This window comes from Scophthalmus maximus, chromosome 14 (assembly GCF_022379125.1).
Source record: "Scophthalmus maximus strain ysfricsl-2021 chromosome 14, ASM2237912v1, whole genome shotgun sequence".
NCBI lineage: Eukaryota > Metazoa > Chordata > Actinopteri > Pleuronectiformes > Scophthalmidae > Scophthalmus > Scophthalmus maximus.
This window is the reverse complement of record NC_061528.1, coordinates 5307340-5332500: the sequence shown is the minus strand read 5'-3', so window position 1 is coordinate 5332500 and position 25161 is coordinate 5307340. Positions and strand designations below refer to the sequence as shown.

The 25161-nt window shown below is 44.3% G+C and overlaps 3 protein-coding genes across 16 annotated transcripts in view; 1 reads left to right on the top strand and 2 right to left on the bottom strand.

Moving 5' to 3' along the window:
* Positions 1-878: 878 nt before the first annotated feature.
* Positions 879-4416, bottom strand: si:ch211-218d20.15. 2 transcript variants are annotated; one of them, XM_035651145.2, is made up of 9 exons: positions 4123-4416; positions 3873-3994; positions 2994-3112; positions 2789-2849; positions 2627-2694; positions 2115-2217; positions 1802-1920; positions 1542-1687; positions 879-1452 (listed from the first exon to the last, which is right to left on the bottom strand). In XM_035651145.2, exons 2-9 carry the CDS (start codon positions 3931-3933, stop codon positions 1344-1346), a joined length of 786 nt encoding a protein of 261 aa, XP_035507038.2. In that variant the 5' UTR covers positions 3934-3994; positions 4123-4416; the 3' UTR covers positions 879-1343. The 2 variants fall into 2 exon arrangements, with proteins under 2 accessions (XP_035507038.2, XP_035507037.2); XM_035651144.2 differs by having other exon boundaries at positions 3873-4414.
* A 734-nt stretch (positions 4417-5150) lies between these two features.
* On the bottom strand, positions 5151-17197 carry med14 (mediator complex subunit 14). Of its 4 annotated transcripts, none has more exons than XM_035651124.2 (29): positions 16751-17197; positions 16234-16260; positions 16022-16127; positions 15252-15425; positions 14959-15088; positions 14685-14813; positions 14432-14539; positions 13417-13549; positions 13129-13279; positions 12907-13018; positions 12637-12762; positions 12438-12516; positions 11961-12120; positions 11644-11868; positions 11248-11382; positions 11045-11121; positions 10792-10952; positions 10560-10706; positions 9996-10240; positions 9536-9805; positions 8911-9190; positions 8048-8170; positions 7654-7830; positions 7316-7554; positions 7043-7222; positions 6836-6943; positions 6374-6499; positions 6072-6261; positions 5151-5985 (listed from the first exon to the last, which is right to left on the bottom strand). In XM_035651124.2, exons 1-29 carry the CDS (start codon positions 16924-16926, stop codon positions 5912-5914), a joined length of 4368 nt encoding a protein of 1455 aa, XP_035507017.2. In that variant the 5' UTR covers positions 16927-17197; the 3' UTR covers positions 5151-5911. The 4 variants fall into 4 exon arrangements, with proteins under 4 accessions (XP_035507017.2, XP_035507019.2, XP_035507018.2 ...); XM_035651126.2 differs by having other exon boundaries at positions 9996-10210; XM_035651125.2 differs by having other exon boundaries at positions 11674-11868.
* Positions 17198-19668: 2471 nt separating this feature from the next.
* Positions 19669-25161, top strand: part of usp9 (ubiquitin specific peptidase 9) — a 37212-nt gene continuing 31719 nt past the window's right edge. For 4 of the 10 annotated variants that reach the window (XM_035650926.2, XM_035650917.2, XM_035650923.2 and 1 more), the window contains exon 1: positions 19670-20209. The gene's annotated coding sequence lies outside the window, so the exon portion shown is untranslated. Of the gene's footprint in view, positions 20210-20282; positions 20429-25161 lie in introns of those variants that run through there. The other 6 variants (XM_047337485.1, XM_035650921.2, XM_035650919.2 and 3 more) reach the window with 3 other exon arrangements.

The window sequence follows — 25161 nt, the reverse complement described above, 5'->3', positions numbered from 1 at the left end:
GTTTTCAAAATAAAATGTAAATATATGACTGACTAAACAAAAATAAATATATATATGTATGAAAAACGAACGAATGTATATGATGTCTACTTTCATTTTGCCATTAGGTGGCGCTATTAGTGTCCTTGAAAATTGGCACGTGGATGTCTTCAGGCTGGAACTCCATCATTTTGTGGCAGCTTGGAAAAGTTTAGATTTGAGTTACAACAACTTCCTGTTTCATGGCGAAGGATTGGAAATAAAACTAAATGTGCAGTTTAATAATTAGGAGAATTTATAGACAGAAATTGAATAGATTGTCCATAACTCTGTGTTCGCATATGAATATTCACCCGCAAGAAAGAACCAATGTTTTTTAGTCAACTTTGAATTAGTTAATTCTAATTGCATAGAACATATCTGCGTATGTCGCCCATGGATCTATTATATTAATACAGTAATATTCACTATCTTACTATGTTATAAATGTAAAAATTAAGACTTTATTATTGTCATTTTATGATGTTTTTAATCGTTAAGTGAATATTTTTTTATATTCGCGTAATATTAAAAATTTGATTCATACGGTCCCTGTATTTTAATTAACTCAGTTCATTTCAGAAGGGAGCTGTCATGGCATTTCCTCATTCAACATGTTGCAGGAATTGAACAGCAGGGGGAGCCCTTTACCTGAACTTAATGCATGTCAAGTCAAATCAAGGTTCTTTATGAAGCACATTTAAAACAACTGTAGTGCAGAAAGTGGAGAACATGCAGGCCCCACGGTAACAGTAAGGCCCCAGACGGCCATCAGATTTAAACTCAGTACCTGGGTTCCCCTGGGCGACAGTGCTAACCACTGTTCCACTATGCCACCCTTTTTGATGGACCCTTAAAGAAAATAATCTTTAGTTGCAGTCCTTCACCGGTGTTTTTCTTCCTGCCATGACAAAGTACAAGTGTGTAGCGATGATGTCTACAGCGAGGACATGCAAAAGCCTCCCTATTGCATTCAACTTTATTATTTCACTTAAGGTTAAAAAAATTACAACAGCAGTTATTATTAACAGCAGTGCAAGGAGGGATTCGACAAGATTACATTCCTTTTCCGAACAACTGACTCACCACAGACTTATATGAGCCACATTCAGAGGGGACGTATAAAAACCTAGACGATTTGTGAATGAAGTATAGGCTTTTCCAACCCCGCACCATCAGTCAGTTGAATCAATGTATGTAGCACCTGTTCACAGTCATAACAACATCAGTTCATCTAGAAGCAGGAGACTCCCGGAGAAAGGCCCGGTGCATCAGACCACCGGGGGGTTTGTAGAGTCAGAGGTGTCCGTTCGCCGGGGGGTGAGTCAGGACAGGAGATGGGACACGAAGGTCACAGCCTGGTGAAGGTCGTCCGTCAGCTCCTCCGGTAGTGACAACACCACCGATATCACGCTCTGAGTTATTTCTAATATCCTACAACGAAAGCAGTGCACGGTTTGAATCAGACGGCCGCATTAAATCGTCTCCGTCAGCTGAACGTTTGCTCTTCTTTTATAACTCACCAGTTGGTGTAGTGAGCAGCCAGCTGAGGCTCATGCCTGGAGCCCTCGTCGCTCGCGAGAGACTGTTTCATCTGTTTGAAGTTGGCCTCGATATCTTTCTTTATCTCAGAGAAGACCTGAATTCCCCCGAATGAGCTGATGACTTGCTGCGAAAGAGAGAGAGAGACGATTCAAAATTCCCTCAGCAACTTTTCGGTGAAATGGCAACATAAAGTGAAGGAGAAACAAAAAAAAACAAAGGGCAAATTCATTCTCCTTACATATATCACCGAGAGCTGGTGGGCGATGTATTTGTGACTTCCAAGGTGCCTCATATCTTCCTCGAGCTGTTGACTCAGCACCAAGAGCTGGTTCAGTTTGGCAATGTGGAAGAAGTAATCTGCAAGAGAAGCATCGGCTGACGTGAGATCATGTAACTGACCTGTGCAGAGGCAATGACGGGCCGTGTGAGTGTGGGGTAGGAGACAGTGTGTTATTTGTCACTGACAGATACAACGAATTAAATCAAAAACGACAACAGACTGAAAAAAGAATGTGTCTTCCTGGTGGATGGGCATGTGTTTCTTCTCTCACCATCCATCGGGGGCCTCTCCAACATTTCCACGGGGCTGCCTTGAATGAGGAACACCTCCACACGAGGAAACATCGCTGACAGACCCGTCATGTCCAGGTAGTCCTGAGGACACACATCAAACCGACTGATTTCTGGTACAATGGGAAAAGTCCTCATTGGTCATTTACCAAAAAATGTTGTGATTTGGTTGTAATTATAGGGTAAATACAGGCAGTTTTGTAAAGATGGCTCACAACGTTTAGCGTATGAATTAATATTTGCCTGGGTTTAAATATCTAACTGGGTTCCCTTTCCAGGAAATTCCTCTCTAAATAAATTAAAAAACAACTAAACTCCCTCTCCAAACACCATCTACATTTTGAGGTGACAGTGCTTACCTCTATTTTCCATATTTTTATTTAAATAACATACTTTCCAGGAATACTCAAGGAAAGAGTTATACATCTTTATACCCTACTCAATTTGCCTGGTATTTTGTGGCATGCCGTGAGTGTCAGATGTGATACAGTACCTCCAGCTGGGGCATAGGCTTTGGTAGATGTTCAAGGCACTGCAGCATCTGGTCAAGAATCTCTGATCCTTGAAGAATACGGCACCAACAAAAAAAAAAACGTCAAATACACAGGAGTTAACCGAGTCATAATTCAACTCTGTGATTCTTTGCTGATCTTACCTTGAGCCTGGAAAGTGTCCGATTCCTCCGGGCTGCAGCCGTGTCCAAACTGCTCCTGGAACTGGGACACAGAAGCTATGAATGACGGGATGAAGTCAGGAACACTTCACAGAACGGACACAGTGGACCTGATTCCAGTTCATATGTCTTGAGATGTTGAGACGCACAGTGTCGTAGTGACCTCCTAAAGCGGAGGTTACCCTACCTGCTGCATCTGTGCCCGGATGAGGAGGTCCAGCTGCTCACACAGACAGAGCATCTCCAGGCCCACCTGCTCTGGACCCAGCTGGACCGGCATCAGAGGTCTCCTCACCTGTAGCTCCACTAACCACAAAGGGAAATCCAGATCAGCATATAGGCCTGTCTGACAGGGCCTATTATACCCTCACTTTCCCTTCACAAACATCCTACGAAATGAAAAGCATCGGAGGGGCCAAGCAAAGCAAATGTTACATGATATAACAAACTTTACACAACAACAAGGAGGAGAGGATGGGGGGCAGGAGGGGAGTGGTGGGTGTGTTCCTGCAGGTCCAAGTTAGGATGGTTGGGGGGGTGAAGGAGGAGAGGATGGGGTGCAGGAGGGGAGTGGTGGGTGTGTTCCTGCAGGTCCAAGTTAGGATGGTTGGGGGGGTGAAGGAGGAGAGGATGGGGTGCAGGAGGGGAGTGGTGGGTGTGTTCCTGCAGGTCCAAGTTGGGATGGTTGGGGGGGGGGGGGGTGCAGGAGGGGAGTGGTGGGTGTGTTCCTGCAGGTCCAAGTTGGGATGGTTGGGGGGGTGAAGGAGGAGAGGATGGGGTGCAGGAGGGGAGTGGTGGGTGTGTTCCTGCAGGTCCAAGTTGGGATGGTTGGGGGGGTGAAGGAGGAGAGGATGGGGTGCAGGAGGGGAGTGGTCGGTGTGTTCCTGCAGGTCCAAGTTGGGATGGTTGGGGGGGGGGGGGGGGGGGGGGGTGCAGGAGGGGAGTGGTCGGTGTGTTCCTGCAGGTCCAAGTTGGGATGGTTGGGGGGGTGTTCCTGCAGGCCACACCTTCCTCCAAGGTAATTTAAGACATTTCCACAAAAGGACAGTGCAAAGCTGGGACTTACCTTTGAACGCCTCATGGTAGACGCACGGCTGACAGAGCGGCTCTGATGTGCGCGCTGCCATGTCTGATGGAGCCGGTTGGCTGAGATGATGAGGATGATGATGATGATCACACCTTATTCACCTGAAACCGATCCGCCGATAAAAAGCCATATGAAGCTGATACGAGACAGCGGGAAATGAAGAGTCTCTACTCATGTATTCAACTGCATTTGGTCGGAACTGTCTATCGCAAGTGGTGCGTTCGAGTACCAGGCGCCGACGCGACTCCGATTCTTTTTATCCGTAATTCGGTGTTTCCTCGCTGGTGACGATAATCACGCGCAGCCGCAAGATGATGAACGGGTCCGTCAACCCGGCAGGATCCATGGAGCTGTGGAAGCCAGTGGAAATTTAAAAAAAGAAAAAGGAAACACACAATGCCCACGCCCTTAGCAACAACAGTCACAGACTCCGACTGACTGAGCAGCAGCCGTTCACGATGATGTCATGTTCTAGGGATGAGGAGGTGCTCAGCATCACTGGGTGGGGATGCACCTCAGAGCAGAGGGGTTTTCCTCAGGTCCAGTCTTGTTGGTGAAAAGTAACAAGGTACATTTACTCAAGTGTTGTACACCAGTACAATTTCTATTTCTACAATTTGCATGATGTTCCACTACATTAACAGGCATGAGTACTTTCTACTCCTATAAGCCTACATTTATGTGTAGGGCTACAACTAATGATTAGGCATTATCAATTCTACTGTAAATATTTTGTCTATATGTTAAAACAAAACAAGACTTTAATGTGTTGCATGACCAACAATCCACAACCATAAAAGAAAATCTAACGTCGCAAATCTTCATGATTGAGTCTGGAACTAGTTGGAATTTTAAAAAAATACCATATTAGAAGCTGCTACTGCTTTAATTATTTCACATGTACAATTTACTTAGGATTGGTTTATAGAATAAGATGTACTGTTATGTTTTATGATATAAAGAACAAAGACATGGCTACCACCTTGACCCACTGCAATGCTGCAGTGCAGGTTACATTTCAAGGCATCGGTTATAAATTATATATTGATATACTTTAATAAGAAATGTTTAAGTGTGCGCCAAGTAATACATTTGTAGTTGAAACTATAAGTGGCATTTGATAAAACTGTCGAAGAGGAAAGGAGCGATGAAAGCAGTTTGAATGAAGCTGTATAAAAACTAATAATACTTCTGTACTTAAGGTTAAACTTTAGGTAGAGCAGGACATTTCTTAAACTTGAGTAAAGGACTGAATTCTTTCAGCACTGCCAGTGGAAGATCCTCAAAGCAGAAAACCAACTGCGGGCTTGGTTTATTAAATAGGAAAGTCAGACAGGATGATCGTTCGATCGAGACTCAAAATGCGTCCGTAATAAAATACAACTGGCTTATAAAGTTTGTCACAGTTTTTTTACAGTATCCAAAGTGATATAGACAGAAATAAAAAATCCAAAGGTCTTGACAGTGTAAAGGCGAGAAAGTATTTAAATAGTGTGCTGAGGAATATATCTCCTGATACTACAATAATATCAGTGCGGCGCTGTAAAAAACAAAAAACAAAACTGAAGACAGGCTCTAGCAAAATTCTAACTCACCATTGTTCTTTTCAACACTCAAATATACAATAATGTACATATTTTTCGTAAACAACCATATTTTCAATAGATAATCTTGTTTACAAGTGCACCTGGAGGAGGAGAAAAAAATAACATTTATATCCCTTTGCATCAAATGACCCCTCGCCCATGTCCGAGATCTACCTTTACAGCAAATCTTGTTTCTGAGCTTCTTATCGAGAATAAAGACTGTGGTCCGTGCACATATTTTTACTCCTTTTCATAACAGCTATTACAAGTCAGGTCAGAAGTCCAGAGGCTGAAGCGGAGAGGACACATGCTGTGGGGTTTTTGATGTCTCGGGACCACAAGCTGGGTCATCTTCAGCTCAGGGACGGACCCGTCCTCTGACTCAAAGGGTCTCCAGTCGAGTTCCAGTACAGGATCCGAGTTTGTCGTTAACTACTGACGAGTGCCAGGGGGTAGAGTGATGTTGGCCATCAGCTCGTGGACAGAAGCAAATATCGTACACTCACCTGAAAAGGAAAGAAAATAGCAAGTGAGGAAAGAACAGAGTTTGTAGATGACAATACAGAATGTGAAATTATTCCGCATCCCTCACCTTGTCTCGCCGGGTGCAGCTCATTGAACCTCTTAAGTATATTAGAGACCATGAGCGCTGCCGCTCCAGAGGAGCTGTGCTGTCTGGGGATGTCGGCCTGCTGAGTGAGCCCAGTGGCCATGTCGTACACGATGGGTACAATAATGTTCACTGGCTCCTGAGGCACTGGGATTCGCTGGGTCAGCTGCAACTGTGAGCCAAAACAGAACCACAGGGTTGGTTAATGCATTTCAAAAGGATGCTCCACAGGTAAAAGTGTGTGCCCTTTTGTCCGGGAGTAATGGAAAAATGATGAGACTTACAAAGAAGAGCATTTTGGACTTGAGCACCACAGCGATGGTGCCGGGCGGGGCGATGGGAGGAGCACTGGGAGGGATGGTGAGACAGAACTGGACGTTCCACTTCAACTGTGCAGCCTGGTCAGGGAACTGAGGAGAGAGACGCAAGGTAAATGTATTAATACGGCACTTTTCAAAACACAGAGGCAAATCAAAGTGATTTATATAACGCATCAAGAGGTATGTAGGATGTGTAAAACTCGTAAAGTACTCTTCTGGCTTCTTGTTGCATTGTTTTACATATTCATATATTTCAAGAACTTTCTAAGAGAGTATAAGTGTAAAAATGCTGCTACACAATTAGTTTCTAGATGAGAAATAATCTATATAGAATATTTAAAATAAACGTAAATAAACAAACTAGCACACAATAAGAATTAAATATGTGAATACATGTAACAATCACTCTTAAAACCAGCAACCCACCAGTTCCAGCTTCATGATGCGCACACAGTCCCGCAGGATGTTCGTGGGCGCCCCCAGCAGCTTTGTGAAGGCATTCAGAGTGTTGTATTTGAAGGGAGGACCAGCAACCTACAAAGATGAAGAACGAATGGTGAAGAACGAAATAATAACATTAGTGTTCCTTCCATTAAGAATTGAACCGTTAAAGCTCCTGCCTCCTTTACGTACCCGCGTCTCAAAGAACTTCTCCAGCACCTGAAGCTCCTCCTGGGACCACGGACCCGTGTTCTCTGGGGTGACCTTGAGCTGCAGCGTCTGGTAGTTCTTTGGGTTGAGGGCAACCCGGCACTTGAGTACGTCCGTCTTGAACATGATCACCCCAGGCTCATTGGAGTTCACGATGGACAACTGGAAGAGAGGAGTGAAGAGCAGATTGCGTAATTTAAGAATAAGACGGGGGGAAAAAACAGTCACACACCGTATGATTTGTGCAACACCCACGTTGGCTTCCTGTTGAATGATCCTCTGCAGGTGCCGTCTCATGATCACTGAACCCAGGAAGCGCTCCAGCGGCGAGCAGAGGTAGCTCCCTGCCAGGCCAGGCACCAGGCAGGGGGTGGGTGAGGGTAGCAGAAGCACATGCAAGGCATTGTGGGTGAGAATGGTGGGAATGGAGGCAGCCCAGGGGCGCTGAGGTAGCTTGCGGGGTGGAGGCATACTGGTAGGCATGACTTGTGAACCTGAAAAAGACAAAAACAGAGACACGCAGGAAAATGTGTAAAAAGCTTTTTTTGCATGGTAATTGAATTAGTGGTTTAAATAAATAAATAAAAACTTACTGGTCGCAGCACGTGGAGAATGAGGATCAGGGATTGGCGAGTGCAGTGATGGGTTACCAGGGGACATTCCATGGATCCTTGCCCCAGGAGAAGGCCCTGAGACCTGGGGTGAGCCTGGCCACTGGCCCCTGTGGCTGGGAGACACCATGGCATACGGAGAGCTGGGGTCCAGAGCACCTGAGTTAGAGCAGAGGCAGCCAATCAGCGACACAGCAACATTAACATGCAACAATAAACGAAGTCAGGACAAATACACCACTGTGTGCCCAAACCTTACAGGCTACTCGTCATGTGCTTGCTTGTGTTTGTCTAGTGAATGTGCCCGTTCCAGCCCTTTGCCCAGCAGACCACAATTACCACTAGGCCAGAGTTCACAACCTCCCTTTCTGCTTACCGTGGGGACTGGCAAAGTTGGTCTGGCTCATGGCTATGCCCAGAGAAGATGGAGACGGGGTGGGCCCAAAAGGTGAGGGCGCCCTCAGGGCCCCACTAGGGGAGCCAGAGGCATGGATGTTCCCTGCATACACACACACATGCACACACACCAAAGGGGCTCGTCAGACTCAGAGGTTGACAAGTTCTCCTTGCACACACACACACAGACGCACGTACACAAACACACACGCTAAAGCTGGGCGGAGAAGGGCTGTAGTCTTTGGCTGGCAGGCTGGGATGGCGAGGAATGGAAGGCAGCAGGACTAATTGCATGCTCTGTTCCCTATCGGCTATGTCGCATGAAGAACACAACTGATCTTGATGGTGGCACAAAAAATAAAATGGGCACACATGGTCGCACTTCCTCATTCTCAATAACAAACAAAACACACAATATATGCTCTGGCAACAAATGCACGATTCAGCACAAAGGTTTGAGGCGACAGCAAATGTGAAATGTACCAATGGTTTGTTGGTCATGGCAGCATATCAACAACCAAGATGACTCAAACAATGCAGGATATCATTCTCTCTCTCCTTCTTTCTCACACGCACGCACGCACGCACGCACGCACACACACACACACACACACACACACACACACACACACACACACACACACACACACACACACACACACACACACACACACACACACACACACACACACACACACACACACACACACACACACACACACACACACACACACACACACACACACACACACACACACACACACACACACACACACACACACACACACACACACACAGAGCACAAAGCACAAAGCACAAAGCACAAAAATCCAATACCATTACCTGGCGACTGGGTGGGCATCATGGATGGCGACGGAGTTACATTAGCGTGGTAATTTGGTGGCGGTGACGTGAGAGGATATACACCTCCCGCACCTCCTCTCATCGTCTGTGGCGGCTGCTGCTGTTGCTGCTGCTGCTGCTGCTGCTGCTGCTGAGCCTGCAGCTGGTTCATCAGAGTGTCCATCACGTCGACGCCCACCGGCGAGGGCGGGTTGTCGTCTTCGGTGACGGAGCGTCTGCGGGCATCCTGGTTGCTGTCTACGAACATGTTAAGGAATGTCTAGAAAAGGGAAAAGAGTGCAAGGACAGTGGTTGATATAAAAGGGACAAAAAGAAGCTGGACCAAATACATTTTAATTTTTTGAACATCAGACTGTATCTACAACACATTTACTCAGAATCAAACAATATTCTATAGTTGAAAAAAGACCCATCAAATCTTCAACACAGAATTTAAGATATTTTGAGAAGTTATCTTTACACATAGACTGCAGATGGATAAACAGCTTGCCTGACCGTCCAAAGACAAAAGCTGCCTCCCAGCACATTTAAAGCTACATAATCATCTCTTTCCAGATGGAGTCTGTTACTCGTCACCAGAACAAAATCTCTGAGCTCTGTATACCTTGAGTCCAGGAGCTGGGTAGAAGCCCTCCACAATTTTAGTGTTGTCGAAGAGACTGTAGGCTCCGTCTCTGATGGCCACCACTCCGCGGCTGCGGCAGTAGATGTCGATGCAGTACATGTTGCGGAAAGCCAGGCGGATGTGCGTAGGCGACTGGGGCAGAATGGAGAAGCACTGGTAGGCAGTGTTGGTGCGCTGGGTCAGGCCCAGCATGGGCACTGTCGGTAGCTTATTGATTGCGTTCAGAGGGGCCTGTGTGTCAGAAAGCACCTGAGGAAGATGATAAATAAGAAAAGAATGATAAGGGAAATAGAGAACACAAGAAAGTAATGTGTGCAAGTATTTTTTGTGAAGAGCATTAAACAAAAGAGAATAAAAAGAAGACTGAAGGGAAAAGAATGTGTGATCCAGATCTAACAAGTTTACATGCATGTTGTATCTTAATTTATGCTTCTGTTACCTGCAGCAGCTGCATCACATTGGGGCTCTTGTTGAACATCTCCTGCAGCTGGTGGAGGATGATATTGTGGCAGTTTGAGCAGCCGGAGTTGGGCCCCACGGTGCCCAGGGCCAGGTGGAAGCGCTGGCTGCTAGAGTTCCACTGGATGGTGACGGAGCTGCCCTTGGTGGTGCCGTAGCACAGCACCAGCTTGCGGTAATTGTACAGCCGCACCTCTGAAAACAGGCTCAGGTAAGAGGGCATTTCTGGAGGGAAGCAGTCACAGTATTGCAACAGGATTAGATGGGTGTGTTTCTTTTTGTCAAGGATTAAGGAAGCATTGTTGACGCCCGGGATTACACACTTAAATTCATGTAGGTTTGTACGTACAAATTCCTTCCAGCACACACTTGTTATTTTCCATTTTTAATTTGAATTGACTTTCAGAAATATTTTTAAAAAATAATAATTATTTGACTTTGCCTGCAGCAAAACAAGGGTACCATAGTGAACTTATCCAAGAATAACACTGTCATTGATTTGAGTCTAAGTGCGATCTTTTGCTTTTGACGAGCTTCCATGTACCTGGCAGAGCCCGTGCGAAGTTGAGAACACACTGGTAGAGCTGACTGATGGCGTTCCAGTCGTTCAGGAACATCTCCACAACCTTCCGTCCACCCACCGGCTCCGACAGAGGGTTCTCATAGGTCAAATACACGTGACGCGTGGATGCTGATAAAAGAGATGAGAAGGTTAATTTTATTCTGGGTAAATTAAATCAAAATTAATAAATCTAGTGATGATGTGAGAGCAGTACCTTGCTCCTTGCTGTGTGTGCTGTTGAGTGGACAGTTGGCCAGCATCAGTTCAGCCACCCAGGTTCGGTTGTTCCTGCCCTGCAGTCGGAAGGTGCAGTCCAGTAGCGATCGCGATAAAGCTCTCCTGGTCTCCTCTCCTACTCCTTTACAGGGAGGAATCCTGCAGAGTAAAAAAAACAATACTCTGTATTATACTCAGGTTTACATTTGGTCGTGTGTGCATAAATGTTTGCATGCGGGCTTGTGACTTACTTCAGCAGACGTATTGCATGACTGCTGCCGTCTCCCTCCACTTGGACACCCTGGTTTGGAATTTCCATGTTGGACAGCTACTCGGACAGACGAGAAATATGCAGAATTAGCCAGAAAACCGTGACTGTGATTGTCAGGATTGACGGTTTAAATCAGTATACATGTCTTATGGACTGGCCTGAATGGTTCAAACTGTTGATTACCTCCGTTCTGAGGCCGATAAAAGGCATGTTGGTGTCGCACATCGCTACCAGGTGAGCCAGCTCCTTATTGAAGGCACACATTTCCCCAGACCGCTTAGGCTTTTTTGGCTCCGGGTCCCCCTGATCTCCAAATGTCTACAGGGCAACAGGAACAAAAAAATTTGCACATCAAAAGTAGATCAGATTTTTTCAATATCCAGCTGGGCACAATTTGTTTTTTCTCCCAAGTTTGTCACATACAAGGAAGATGACCAGTAAAAACAAAAGCTGACTTTATACTTGTACAATAGAAGGTTATGCTGAAGCAATGCAGTGTACACACTGCGCTACACCTGAGCTAGAGCATATACATATTAGGCAGAATTAGCAATAGTAATATAGTACATAATAACTCACCATTTGTATGACTATTCTAGCACTGGCTACCTTTCTCTTAGATCCAGGTCGGGCCCCTCTGCCTGCCGTAGTGTCCTGGACAAGGTGCTCTAGGTTGGGCTTGAAATGCTGCAGTAGTTGGGCGCACATGGGTCCATCATCTCCTTCTAGCTGAGACACAGACAGGAAGGAGTACTTGTACTGCAAGGCTGTGGGACTACTAGGCACTTCAAGCATTTCCACCACCTGCAAAGAAGAGATGAGTAGTGGGAAAGAAGATAATGAGAGGGTGACAGGATAATAAACTTTGTAGTGGATATACCGGTTAGGGAACTCACAATGTAGTATTGCGGAAGACGCGTGAGCTTAATGAAGAGTTTGTGTTTGGACAAGTTGCCGACGGGGTGAGAGGCTGAGTTGGAGAGGTGAAGGACGTCAGTACACACAGTGGGAAGGTGCTTCACAGACTGTCGACTGCGCTGCTCGCCCAACCAGAACCTGGCCGGAGATCAAGACAGGGAAAGAGTCAGCCTCTTAAAGAAAGTGAAAGTGCAAAAAGTCCAGGGTTCGTACATTATACAGCTGAATAGTGCAGGCCTCCAACAGCCCTGGCAATTCATCTCAACGCCTGCTTCGCCAAGTGTTGCTAAAGACGGCTATTGCCAATTCTGCAATTAGTCAGTTTTGACAAGCTGGAGTCATGTGTCAGACTCGTAATGTTGACAGTTTGTTCTTGATCACTGATGTCTGCCAAACTGCTCTAAAGAAAGAAAGTGTTTGAATATATAATATTCCAATTGTGGAGGTGGACTTACTTCAGCTGTTGCAGCCAAGATATCATGCGCTTCATATCGTCATTGATGGTCTTTTCAATGTCATCCAGCATGGACTGATCTGTAGAGAGAGCACAGCAATGTTTTATGTTCACAGATCTGAGCATGTAAAACAGCACAAACACAGTGGACAAACATAAAAAATACAAATAAATATGGGTAAATGTTTGCTCTTACTTACCTAATCCATACAGCATGGGCTGGAACATGCCAGAGTGCAGGTCCACGAAAATGTGTAAGCACTCTGAACGACCACAGGGCTCGAGTATTGGAATAATGAGTGTGGGTAAAGCTGTCTCGATGAATGCTGGAATCACCAAACACACAAGCACGTGTCTTGTTAATATTATTATTATTATTATTATTATTAATACTCCTCTTTCTGTATGAAGCTTCGCCAGTCTACCTTAGCAAATATACTAAATGGTGAGACGAGAGAGTAAATACATACAGTTGTCACTGGGATTGCTGGCCTTCAGAATGGCCTTGAGCTCCTGAAGCTTCTGATGGGACCGTGCATGCACACTGTCAATCAACAGCTTCTCCACTGACAGATGGTCGATCTAGAGAATGAGTGAAAGAAAAAATAAGACATTATTAAGATTCAAATTCAGATCTTTGTACAATAAGCCCTACTTTACCTTACATTGAGCAACATTAATGTCCACCTCACCTTCATAGCTCTCTCAATTAATTTGGAGTCACAGGCAGGGAGAGGGGGTTCATGAGAGATTTGCAATGGCTTAGATCCATCCGACTCGTCAATCTTGATGGTGACTTTATGTACCGACGCTGTTCCTGTTTTCCTTCCCAACACCTGTTGGCTGGAGAAACAAAATGAAAGAGAGCCAGTGTGAGTTAGTAGGAATACATTTAAGTATATTTAAAAAAAAAAACACAAATTTATGTGCAACCATTAGTATTGAGAAAGCACGTATGGAGTGTGAATTTGAGGCCTTACTTCCAGACAGTGAGTGTGAGGTATTTGGCGGGCACATATCTCTCCTCCTGCACCAGGTCTCCCCATCGCTCTCTGATCAGCATCAGAGTCTGAGAGTGAAGCACCTCTAGCTGCAGCGACAAACAGAACGAGTCTGCAAACAGTGCGGTTAAAGAAAACACAACATGTCCAGGGGAACAGAGATATAGTATCAAACACATCTTCCCATTAACATTCAACACATACACACAGAGAAACACACTCACACTTTCTTGGTAAAAAGGGTTATTTGTGCCCCACACAGACTGCTCTTTGACACGTTACACTGCACTGCTAGCAGTGGTCAGAGGGGGGCAGAGCTGAGGACTGATTAGCAGGGCTGTGCTCAGCTAGCATGCTTGATTAGGGTCGTTGATGTTAGCACGAAGGTTAACAAGTTGTTATTTGTCTATAGATTTTTACAACAGACTAATGAGTGTTAGGCCTCTGGCGATCTGATCACAACAGATCCGATACCTTCTTCTTCTGATTACAAATGTTGGGTGATCGGTTTTAATGCTGATATGATGTGACACAGAAAATGTGCTTTTGTTGTAAGTATGCACAAGTGAGGACACATTAACAAAAAACATAAGCGTCTAAGTGCAGTATCAACAGTACCCCACAATGAATTTATTACACTTCACATGACCTGACTGGGTGACAGGTTTCAGTGAAAACTGAGCTGCCCATTGCCTGTCTGTAAAAAAAACAAACAGCAGTTATGTCGTTTGTGAATTAATTAAAGGAGAGGGGGGTTAAGAACGATGCTACTCTGCAGCTGTGTTTCTTATTGGAATGCTGTACGCGTCTGCTTGACCAGTCAATACTCTATCTACTCTGACACACACACACACACACACACACACACACACACAACCAACTACCTACCCTGCTGCAGTAGTTCACAGACTGGGACAAACGCCAGGGGGTTGCAGACAAGACTCAGAGAAAAGGCCTGTGTATGTATCCAGATAGAAAAACAAAGAAAGGATACGCAAGCAGTTGTACATGTCCTGTAGGGGCTTTTCGTCTGCGCAGAGACGTGCCTGGACCAACTCGTGGATGAAGTTCACCTGCAAACTGTGGACCAGAGCTCGGCCATCTATCGATGGGGAAATAGATGGAGGTGACCAATCAGTTGAGTTAAAAAGGAACAGGAAAAACATCAGCAATGACGTATACCGTCTATTAGGTGGACAATGGTACCCACTGTGGTGTGCAGAGGACTGGACAAGTGCATGCCTTACCTCCAGTTTCTTTGTCCTCCACGAGAATCTCCAGCTTCAGCAGCCTCCAGGGAATATCAGGGTCGTCTCCCATCACGGTCAAAGTGGCCTCAAACTCTCCTTCCACACGAAACTTAACACGCCCATTAGCTACACAATGACACACGCACAACCAATGACACACACAACCAAAACATACACATAAAATCTGTTCATTTTACCAACAAACAGCTAATTAAGTGACAATATTGCTAAAAAAAAAAATTCCATTGCCACATTCACACAAGCTGCTTACCAACTGTGAGGTTTGCTAGCTGGGGTGGTAAGTCTGTGGTGACGAGGCGGTGTCGCAGAATCTGATTAAGCTGGCTCAGGGTGGTCTGCTTCTCATTCTTAGTAATGGGGTCTGGAGGAATGATCTTATCCTATGCAAATGAACACAGACATAAAAGCAAATGTGCTGACACACCACACATATGCAGCAGGAAGGTGTTTAAAGCCACAAAGTTTGATCTCCCAACATCTCTCCATACATGAATATAGATTAGCAGTCATAGCAGGCAGCATAAGAACTTTTAACAAACTCACTCGTATGCATGTGGGCAAGCGCGGGTACGACCCTGTGGTGAGCACATCGATGGCGAAGGGGATAGCAAAGCTGGGCAGACGGGCGTGGACCAGTGCGTCCCTGGCCAGCGATGCAAGCCTATCAGCTGTGTCCACAAACAAGATGGTCTGCTGATCCAGGAAGCTGGAGATCATCTGTTACCGTGGATACCAAGGTGGAAGAGTATGAGTAAGTGTATTTGCAGTGTACAGTCGAAATTCACTGATCACAGGGTAGTCAAATTACACACAGCACTTTCAAAGATTCAAAAATAAAGAGAAAGATTTATATATACATATTAATCTTTAAAGCCATAACTTCTTTGTTGCCTTGGTAAAATGCTTTCTCCTTTTCCTAACAGCTCCCAGACCATATAATCTATATTGATAGTCTCAGATTTGCCTATATTCTGCTAAGAAATAGCTAAAAACAGCATTTTCTTATTGTGCACGCTGGGGCTTGCAGAAATAGAAATAAGAAAAAAATGTCTGTCTTCATATGGCGCATGTGAGAGACATTCAGAAACAGTTTCTTGAGGTTTTAAATAATCACGTTTGGTCACTCGTGTCTGTTTTGTTTGTTTGTGTTAAATGCGAATTTCACTGTTGTAAATGAATGATGTGTGTGCCAATGTAACCATGCTACTGCTTATCTGACAGTTTGGCCAGGCATCTCTTGTTAAAAAGCAACGTATGCCTCAAGTCCCGCTGGTTAAAGGTTAAATAGGTGAAAAAGAAATATAACAACGTACCGCACACTTCTCGACTTTCCCTGCATTGCTCGCCCACTTCACCAGGGACAGCAGGCGCACAAACAACTGCCTGGTTCGACTGGCAAACTGGACAATCTCAATTTTCCTTGAAAGGGGAACATGAGAAAAGAAAATGAATGTGTATAACGACAGCTTATCATAATGAGTGATTGAAGGGGTGAAGGAATTTGGGAAAGATTAAGAACACGTACCTCTCCATGTCAGTTTTTCTAGGGAGCCTAGGGAAGGGAAGAAAACATGAGGGCGTTTAATTACAGTCATTATGCTCTTGCCAGCTTTAACCAGGGGCTGTGTCAGCTTTGATTACAGTCAAGGAAACTGTTCATAGTGTGCAGCTAAGAGAGTGCAAGTGATCCTTAATAAATCAGGTGTCCCACATATGTATCGCCCCCACACAAACTGGGATGAGTAGCTATCGACTGCCTCCAACTTTGGGACCGATGATGTGTTGTTTACCGGTACGCCCCCTCCCATCACATAAGCTAACGGTGCTATCTGCTCTGAAAACCACCGTCCCACACAACAGGCATCTCCTCACTTCGTCATAACTCCCAAATATGCACTTTTTAATTTTTAAAAAAAAATCCCCTCACGTTGGTCGTGGTGTCGGGATGGAGAGCATCCTCTCGTCTGGCTAGCGTTAGCTGATTAGCCCCGCCAGTTAGCCTAGTTAGCTTTGAGGCCTACTTAGCTACTCTCGGTACTCACAGCTCCGCCAGCAGGGTGATTTCGTGGTAGGTCCTCTGCAGGAGGAACTCGATGAGCAGGCTCAGTCGGATGCCTGGCGTGGCCGGGGTCCCCGGCGGTGGCGGCTGTGGACCCGACACCACCGGACCTCCGAGCGGGACGAGCTGCCCGTCTGACCCGATCTGCACCGGAGCCATTTTGCAATGGTACGGACGGAGCGACGTTAGCTACGGCGACTCGCACACAAGCGCTTACAACGGCGAAACTAAAACGGGCAACTCCTTTGCGAAAAGAATTTTTCTCTTCGTAGTCTCACAACATTTTTAATTCAGCGACGCGGGTGTCTGGGCGCGGACTCGGTCCCACAATGTTCAGAGGAAAAACTCAACACATAAACCCGAATCTGGCGTCTCGTAACGGAGAAGAAGTCAACGCCGCTCGGCCGCCATCTTTGCTATCGGGGATGTGAACGACCATGGGACCGGTGGGAAGGAAAACCCAGACCGGAGCCTCGGGGAGCGGGAGTCACAAGAGTCCTCGTATCAGTGTTGGAGATCAGGCCGAAGGGGGGTAACTGTTGGGCCAAACAATTAGTTTAGTGCCATCCCAGGATTGTTTTTATTTATTGCAGGACAAGTGTGTGTGCTAACAGCCTTCGCTCGACAGCTAATCTGCCATCATTAAGGTATTCTCTTATTTGTTGCCCTGGTAACAGATGGTGACAGACTATAATTAACTACAGTGATGGAGGACAATAGTCAGATAATTTCCCTAAATAAAAAAACAAATACTACCCTGTAAAATACTCAATTACAGGTAAAAGTCCTGTATTGAAATTCATAGAATATCTGATGATGTCCTTTATCTACCGATTGTATTTTATACGCTCTGTTGTCAGGTTATTGGGTTCACCTAACTCAAACTAATGCAATCTAATAAAACTGCCCTGTAATAAATCCTAACTACAATGGAGGTAATAATTGTATATGTTCATCATAGTGTTATTGTTACTCCAGTTTTGAAAGTGAGATTACATAACATTGTCGCCCCCCCCAAAAAAAAAACTTGAATAGACAGTAATACGCAGTGCTAAATTGCATGTTAAATTAATTTCTGTGGCTCCACATGTTATAATTTGTTAATTGTCTCCAGATAAGAGCACAATTAGGGGCCAGTATGTGGGAGCCAAGTTACACTGCGACATGGTCAAGTTCATGCTTAGGTAAGAATGAGTGCAGTTTATATCTTGTTTAGTGTTTTATGTCTTAATGTAAGCATGTCACTTTCACTTTAAGAGAAGAAGCTTACGGGTTTGAAGTCTTGGAGGCTTTGATGCCGATTCAGAAACGGAGTGAGGCGCATGTTTTTTTCTTACCGTAGTATACCTTTCTGTACGAAGGATACTTGACTTGGCTACATCTGTATGGTTTCACAAACTGTGTAATAAATGTTTTTTTTTATCCTTTACACCGGAGTACTGTGAAGCTTTTTCACCTATATTTTAAATGCTCTGTTGACTTCCATCCAAGGCCATTAACTGTTCATTGATTAGACATGTAGCCTACAAACAAAGATGTGTAGCCCATGTCAGGTCAGAGACTACAGGATAGGGAACAAATCTCACAGGTTTGTGAGATTCTGTTTATTACTGTGGTCAGAGAAAGTGTAAGGTAACTCTACATGGGAACAAATAGCACATGGCCCTGGAAATAACCATGGCTGAATTACCACCTGGGCAAAGCAAGGCTGAATTACCACCTGGGGCCCCAGATTCCAAGGTCCCTTAAAACACCTAGCTCACTGTATGGCAATAGGTAATTTAACTATTATGAGTTATGTGATGTAAGTGATATCCCATGGCCCTAACACATGGGAAAGTATAGGTTCACAATCACTAGTTAGGCGCAAATTTGAACATAGAAATATATTTGGTTTGCTGTTCATACAAGCTCCAGGCCCCGTTCGCAGGTCCCTGCTTGAGTCAGAGTGAATGAAGATGGAACACAATATAAATAAAAGATTTCATGTCTGCCTGAAAAAAAATTATGCGTCAATATCCCCCATGTAATAATGCAGACGAAGCCCATTCAGAGACTGCTTATGTATAGGGCCCAGAATTTGGTGCCACGCCCCTGGTCATATGTGGATATACTGGACATGTTCACATATCGTGTTAATGCGATATGCTGATTTATTTGCTTGGTTATTGAAGTGTGTTTTCTTTAGGTGAAAATGGTTGATATTGGTGTGTAGCAGAGTCGGGATCAAAACCAAACTTGGACAACATGCATTAAGAGAAGGTTAAAAGATTTCATCTTGTGTGCTTTTAGTGTAAATGAGGGGGGATGAAATTAACAGTCCTTGTGAGCTTTCTCCATCAGGGCCCCTCGACTTTGGAATAGCCTGCCTGATGAGATAAGGCTAGCAAAGTCTGTACCTTCTTTTAAGTCACTTTTAAAAACCCATTTCTATAGACTCGCTTTTATGTGATGTTGTATTTTTATATCGTCTATTTATATCTTCTTTTATACAGATATGTGACCTGAAACCCGTATTACTGTTGGAATGCTGATTTTAATTGTCTGTGATTTGTAGGTATTTGCGAAAGCACTTTGTGAAGCTAGTTCTGAAAGGTGCTATATAAATACAAATTATGATTATTATTATATTGTTCTGTGCAGGAGGGGAAAATAGCTGTCCATGAGGATCAATTAGGTTTCTTCCAATCATACCCTCCCTTTTAAGTGCTGAAATGTCAGTTTGTGTGCACTTTTGAAATTGAAGTCAGTCATTTTTTTTATTTTTTTTATTTCAATTAATAATATTTTGCCCATTCATGTTATGACAACCCCGTGCCACAGGGGGCGATATAGCCAGGTGCGCCGGGTTGCTCAGCCTTTTCTCCTGCCGGCATTAACCAAACTACGGATCGCCTATCGCCGCTGGAACCGGAGTCACTTATCGGAATTCAGGGGGGGTGTTTAAGCCTCTCCATTCAGCCGCTGTTGTGTTTTCCGAACTGCACTCTGTTGCGGCGCAAACCAGCTCACTGAGAACGCAGACTGCTGCCTGGAGTTCACACAATCGCCTGGCCCCCGTTGTTTCTTCTTCTTTTCTACTGAGCAGCATATTTTTTTTTTTTTTTTTTGTGTCCGACTGCGCTTCCGCCATGTTGAACTGATTCAAGTAGCGAGCGACTGCCTGGGACCGAAGTGACAAGCCCTGGAAATCGGACTAGACGGAGTTACGGGGGCTGTTGCCGCGCCGGTGACGCAGGAAAAACACCCAGAAGCAGAGGGGGGGGGGGGGAAGAAAAAAAAAAAACACCTCGTAGGAATTAGACCGTTCTGGTAACAGGTTTGTGGCCCCCCCTGCGAAACTGTCACCGACACAGGCCACGTTTATGTAATATACGACGACACCACCGCTCCAGGCTGGACGTAGCCCGTGCATAGAGGGGGAAGTCATATCAAATTCCTGGTGAGTTGTTAGCTAACTAGCTCGCTGCTGATTGTTAGCTGGGCTGCCGCCGCCGCCGCTACCAGTATTAGCGTCAGCTGGTGGTTGGATGCAAGGCAACACAACTGCATTTGGGTCGCTCGTGTTACTCGGCCGCTGGTGCCGCTTTCTCCGTTTGCTGCTGCTCGTCGGGTCTTTGACAATGTCAACGTGACTAAACTGCAATTCATGGCGTTAACGGTACGTGTGGGTTCCATTAGCTCCCGGGGAGCCCGGAGCTAGCGGCTAGCTACCCGCAGATTGTCCTCGGCGCTGTCTTACAGACCGCGCAGGTACATTTCCCTTTCAACATATATCATGTTTACAAGTTCATCTGGAATTTCAAGTTACGCTTCTGTCACATTCTTTCACAAATGTATTGCACAAATGGCGGCGTTGTCAAACACACATTGCTGATTTACATTTTGTTTCACTCTGGCTTCCGAGATATATATATATATCTATATATATATAGATATATATATATATATCTATATATTTTTTTTTAAATTGCGGTTTGTTTTGAGCTAAGTTATTAAGTTGGCGTCAGGCGATGCAGGTCAGGAACACTCGGTTCAATTTTCAGGAAATAGACGACTCCCCTGTCACTAACATATTCATCGTTATCTGTGCTAGTTAGCCCGATCGACTTCCTTCTGGACGATGCAATGACAACAAAGCGACGGTAAGATTAATCGCGCAGGGTTCATGTTCCCGTCAGATGGGAACACTCGTTTGTTGTCGAGTCACATACGCGAGCGAGCCGCTTGTCAAAAACAGAACGTTAGCTGCAATGTACCTCCGGGTTCTAAGCTAACGGCTAACCGACAGCCAGTGTTTATCTAGATCGCGTCTCGTTAGCACGTCGTCGACACAACAATAACGTCGGGGAAAGTTGAATGTTAGATTGATCACGACCTAAAGTCTTCATCCGATTATTATTATTATTTTTATTTTTCTGAAGTTCATCAGTTATGTAGCCACGGGGTTTTGCGGGGGGAAGTATTAATGTCAGGCCCCGACACGAATGGTGAGGCCTGCGTGCCTCCGCGTAGTGGGGCTTTGGACGAGGCCTTCGCCGCTCCGCCGTCTGGGCGGATCGCCTCGCAGGCTAACCGAACGGTAGTTGCCGCAGCTAGCTAGCTAGCGGGCTAGTTTCAGGAAATAGACGACTCCCCGGCTAGCTGCAGGCGTTAACTAACTAAACCAGCTGCAAACGGTCGTATAGGTGCTGTGCGTGGTGTGATCGTGATTACGTAATGTCGCCGTGTACAGTGTGTGTGTGTGTGTGTGTGTGTGTGCACCTGCAACTGTCTTGATTTTGAAGATGCACACACACACACACACACACACACACACGTAATGTTAGATGAGCGATTCCACCCGTCTATACACTGGCTTTTTTTTTTGAATAACACTAACGTTAAGGATCCAGAGCCAGTTGAGTTCAAATTTATTAAAAAAAAAAAAAAAAAAAGGCCGCAGTTCTACCTGGCCTAACGTTTGTCCTCATAGCATCAGCTGATACCACGTATTTTAGTTTCTTTAACACAGCTGATAAAACATAACATTAAGGTGTCTTTGTGCGTCATAAAATATAACCCACCCGTTCCCCCTTTTAGTAGACTAGTTAGCCACTGAGTGGTTTTCACCGATAGGACCTCCTATATCCATTATATGTGACATTTCGTTCCCTGCAAGCCGAAGAATCTGGCCATATCTGTGTTTATAATACATGACTCTGATGCACTGGCTGAGATGACAGCTGCAACCGTAATTGGCTGATGTCGAAGCCAGTGTCATTTGCCACCTGCAAAATAGGAAATCATTTGGTTTCGCTACACTGATTTAAAGAAAATACTGTAAGAGAAGGTAAACACACACTTGAGTTTTTTTTATCAGTTCTCATTAGAAAAATTAACAGATAGTCGCTGAATAGATTTTGTGGTCATCAGAATTGAAATCCTAGGCACATGCTTGCATGACAGACTGCTGGGGTTATCTTTAAAAAACCTCATTGTTCTCCAAGAGGGCAGAACGACAGCAGTTGTTGTTCTTTATATTTATACTGTCAAATTCTGGGTTGTCTTATTTATATTTCAAACGGCTTGCTCTCCTTTCTCTTCTTAGTTCTAGTCAATTGTTGATCTGGAAAACTTTTGATGTTTCTGGGCAGAAGACATGGTGCAGAAGGGTTTTAACGATCAAGAGAAATTGAGATCAGATACGACTCTTGAACTCCTGTCCTCTGGAGCTCGGTCAGACCTTGTATTGTGATTGTCCACTTCACTGAATCTTTCATCTTGTTAAATAGCATAGATTCATTTTCCTCTTCATTTTCCCTTTATGATGATATGTACCTATTTTATTGTCTCTGATCCGAAAGGTTGCTGTGGATGATTCTTCTGGTATCAAAGAACAATTAACCTTTCCCACCTTTTGTAGAAGTTAAATTATTTACATGGTAGAAATTAAAAACAGCACTGACTCTGTAACATGAATGTTCATTTTGATGACAGGAAGACTGAAAGGTGTTTTGTCGATTGCCTTGTCGGGTACGCGGTACGGTTTCCAAGCATCATAATAAATCTCCTTGTTGCATTTAGCAAAATTATGGCTTCTAGCATATGACATGGTTTGTAACAACTCCGGTTTTGTTATTGTCCAATGCTAAGGTTTGGACGTTGTCAGACATGGGAACTAATAAACCACCCGTAATTGCTTATTTGTTACTGGCTTTAAACTTTGGCCTGCTGTTGATATAAAGACATGTGATATTGTATTGGCCCCAAATGTCATAGCAGTTTATTCCTACGTCTGTTATTGTATTATTATCTCATGTGGCTACAATATTAACAGACTCTTCTTAGTTTTGTTTCTACGCCGTTTTTGAGGCTGGAAAACTAATATACTGTATAAAGCCGAGGTAGGAAGCGTTTGGATAGAATTGCAGAAAGAAGCTACTTTTAAAAAGGATTTATGATTGACCAGACAGTCAAGTGCTACATTGCCAGGTGGTGTCATGTTTCACCAATTGTCACAGTAAGATTTAAAGGGCAGTTCCTGGGTTTTGTTATTTTTATCCATCCATACCATTGTAAGCGATTACGTTGCACTTTATAAGTTAATGGGCAGGGGGGGAGACATCACCAAAAAGAAAGTGAGACACGGCGTGGACAGTTGCACAAACACCTTTTTTTTTAACTCTTATTTTTTTTTAATTGTTTTATCTTAATTTGGCAGTTATGATCTAGAGAGACAAACCTGGGGAGAGCGAGTTTCCCGGCAGAGAGTTGCATGCAGGTGCGTGCTACATGAATGACATGATGCAACAAAGGCCCCTCAGCCAGAATCAAACCATGGCAGTTGTGGATTTGTGGTATGCCCTTAAACCACTGGCCCACTGGGATGCTAAACAAACAAAGACTCCACATTAGACAGAGGTCATTTGGAATAGAAATTGAAATGAAAAGTCTAACCATTAACCAAACTTTCTGTGGTAAACATCATTCACAGGCTACGTTCAGGGTTACCCAGACCCGCTTCCTGGCTTTATTGTGATCTGCCGTACTTAGCACGCTCATGCATGCACATATAGTTTTCCTGTGCCATTAGGGAATATTTCGCCACATAAAATGGTTTAGATAATTTGGCCAAACTGCTGGCTTGCTTTTTATAGTCTGAGCATCTGACCTCTCGTTCTTGTGAGGGATGCACCAATCCGATTCTGATGACAGATATTCTTTCAATGCTGACTCAAATACAGTAGCTGGATTGGGTATCGGTGACTAAAGGGCTGATCTTATTCACTGTTGAGATTTGTATATGTCGGCCATGTCATGCGTCAGCAGTGCACTGATAGACGTGTACATTTTGCTTGAGGGAGAGTGTGAAAGGTTTTACACATGATTTTTTTTTCAGGTTGCCTGTGTATGATAATTTTTTTGTTTTTAGTAATATTTAATTCTGTGTTTATAGATGTAATTATTTGTTAAATTTAGCATAACGTTTTAAAGAACAATGTCAAGTCAGGCCTGATGTTGCCTTACACATCAAAATATAATCCTGTTTTCTTCCACAAAGTGAGAAATTCAGCTTATTAATTAAACACAAAAAAGTCAGATCGATGCTTTTCTACTTCTCAACCCGTTGTGTCATGTAGGTATGTAATCACTCTCCAGATCTCAGCAGTTGCTTAGGTAATCACAATATCATAGTAATCATTAAAAAAATCATTAAAATATGGGCAGAAGACCCGGGTTGTAATAAAAAGAATCGGCAAAGACCAATTGTTCCAGATAAGATTGTAGAGCCCCCTCAGGCAAATTTGCCACATTGAGCAATATTAATTCAAACTGACTTGACTTCTAAGACTGTTTCAAAGCATCTTGTTATAATAATTGTAATTATTGTTAAGATCAGCACAGTCTCTAACAAGGGACCATCATTTAACCAGGTGCCAGTTAGAATCAGATAATGGGCATTACGAATAATTTAAATTCGTGTTTTCACTTCACACTCCCTCTTAACTCTCTTAAGCCCTACTGCCACCATGCACACTTGAGGTTGTATGTACACATCAAGGTATTTGAGATGGTACTGGACCATTCTGGGATTTGGGATCGATTCGGGTAATATCATGTGGCCTCTAATTCAAAATGTCGTTTGACTGAGAGTCTGTGTTAGCATGACACAACATAACTTCTGCATTCAAATGAAAGCACAATGCGGATGATGTTGTTGAGGTGCCTTGGGGCGGCTGTGACAAAAAAACATACTGTGACATAACACGCTAGCCTGGTGTAGCCGCTCGGGTAATTTTTCGATTTCCAAGAATCATGTGACGTCTGTTGAGTGACGCGGAACTGTCAACAGAGAGGAGACGCCTGTGATGATGTCTGTGAACGAGTGTTGCCGGTTTTGTGAAATTTGAA

Excerpts from the sequence above, each read along its gene's own strand:
- si:ch211-218d20.15 (XM_035651145.2), bottom strand. The coding sequence starts at position 3,933 with ATGGCAGCGCGCACATCAGAGCCGCTCTGTCAGCCGTGCGTCTACCAT. Across the intron at positions 2,850-2,993 it reads TCCGGGCACAGATGCAGCAG|TTCCAGGAGCAGTTTGGACA; the intron begins GTAGGGTAACCT and ends TCTGTGTCCCAG. Across the intron at positions 1,453-1,541 it reads GCTGCTCACTACACCAACTG|GATATTAGAAATAACTCAGA; the intron begins GTGAGTTATAAA and ends CTTTCGTTGTAG.
- med14 (XM_035651124.2), bottom strand. The coding sequence starts at position 16,926 with ATGGCTCCGGTGCAGATCGGGTCAGACGGGCAGCTCGTCCCGCTCGGA. Across the intron at positions 15,426-16,021 it reads GGAAAGTCGAGAAGTGTGCG|ATGATCTCCAGCTTCCTGGA; the intron begins GTACGTTGTTAT and ends CCACGGTAACAG. Across the intron at positions 8,171-8,910 it reads GATGCCCACCCAGTCGCCAG|GGAACATCCATGCCTCTGGC; the intron begins GTAATGGTATTG and ends GTGTGTATGCAG.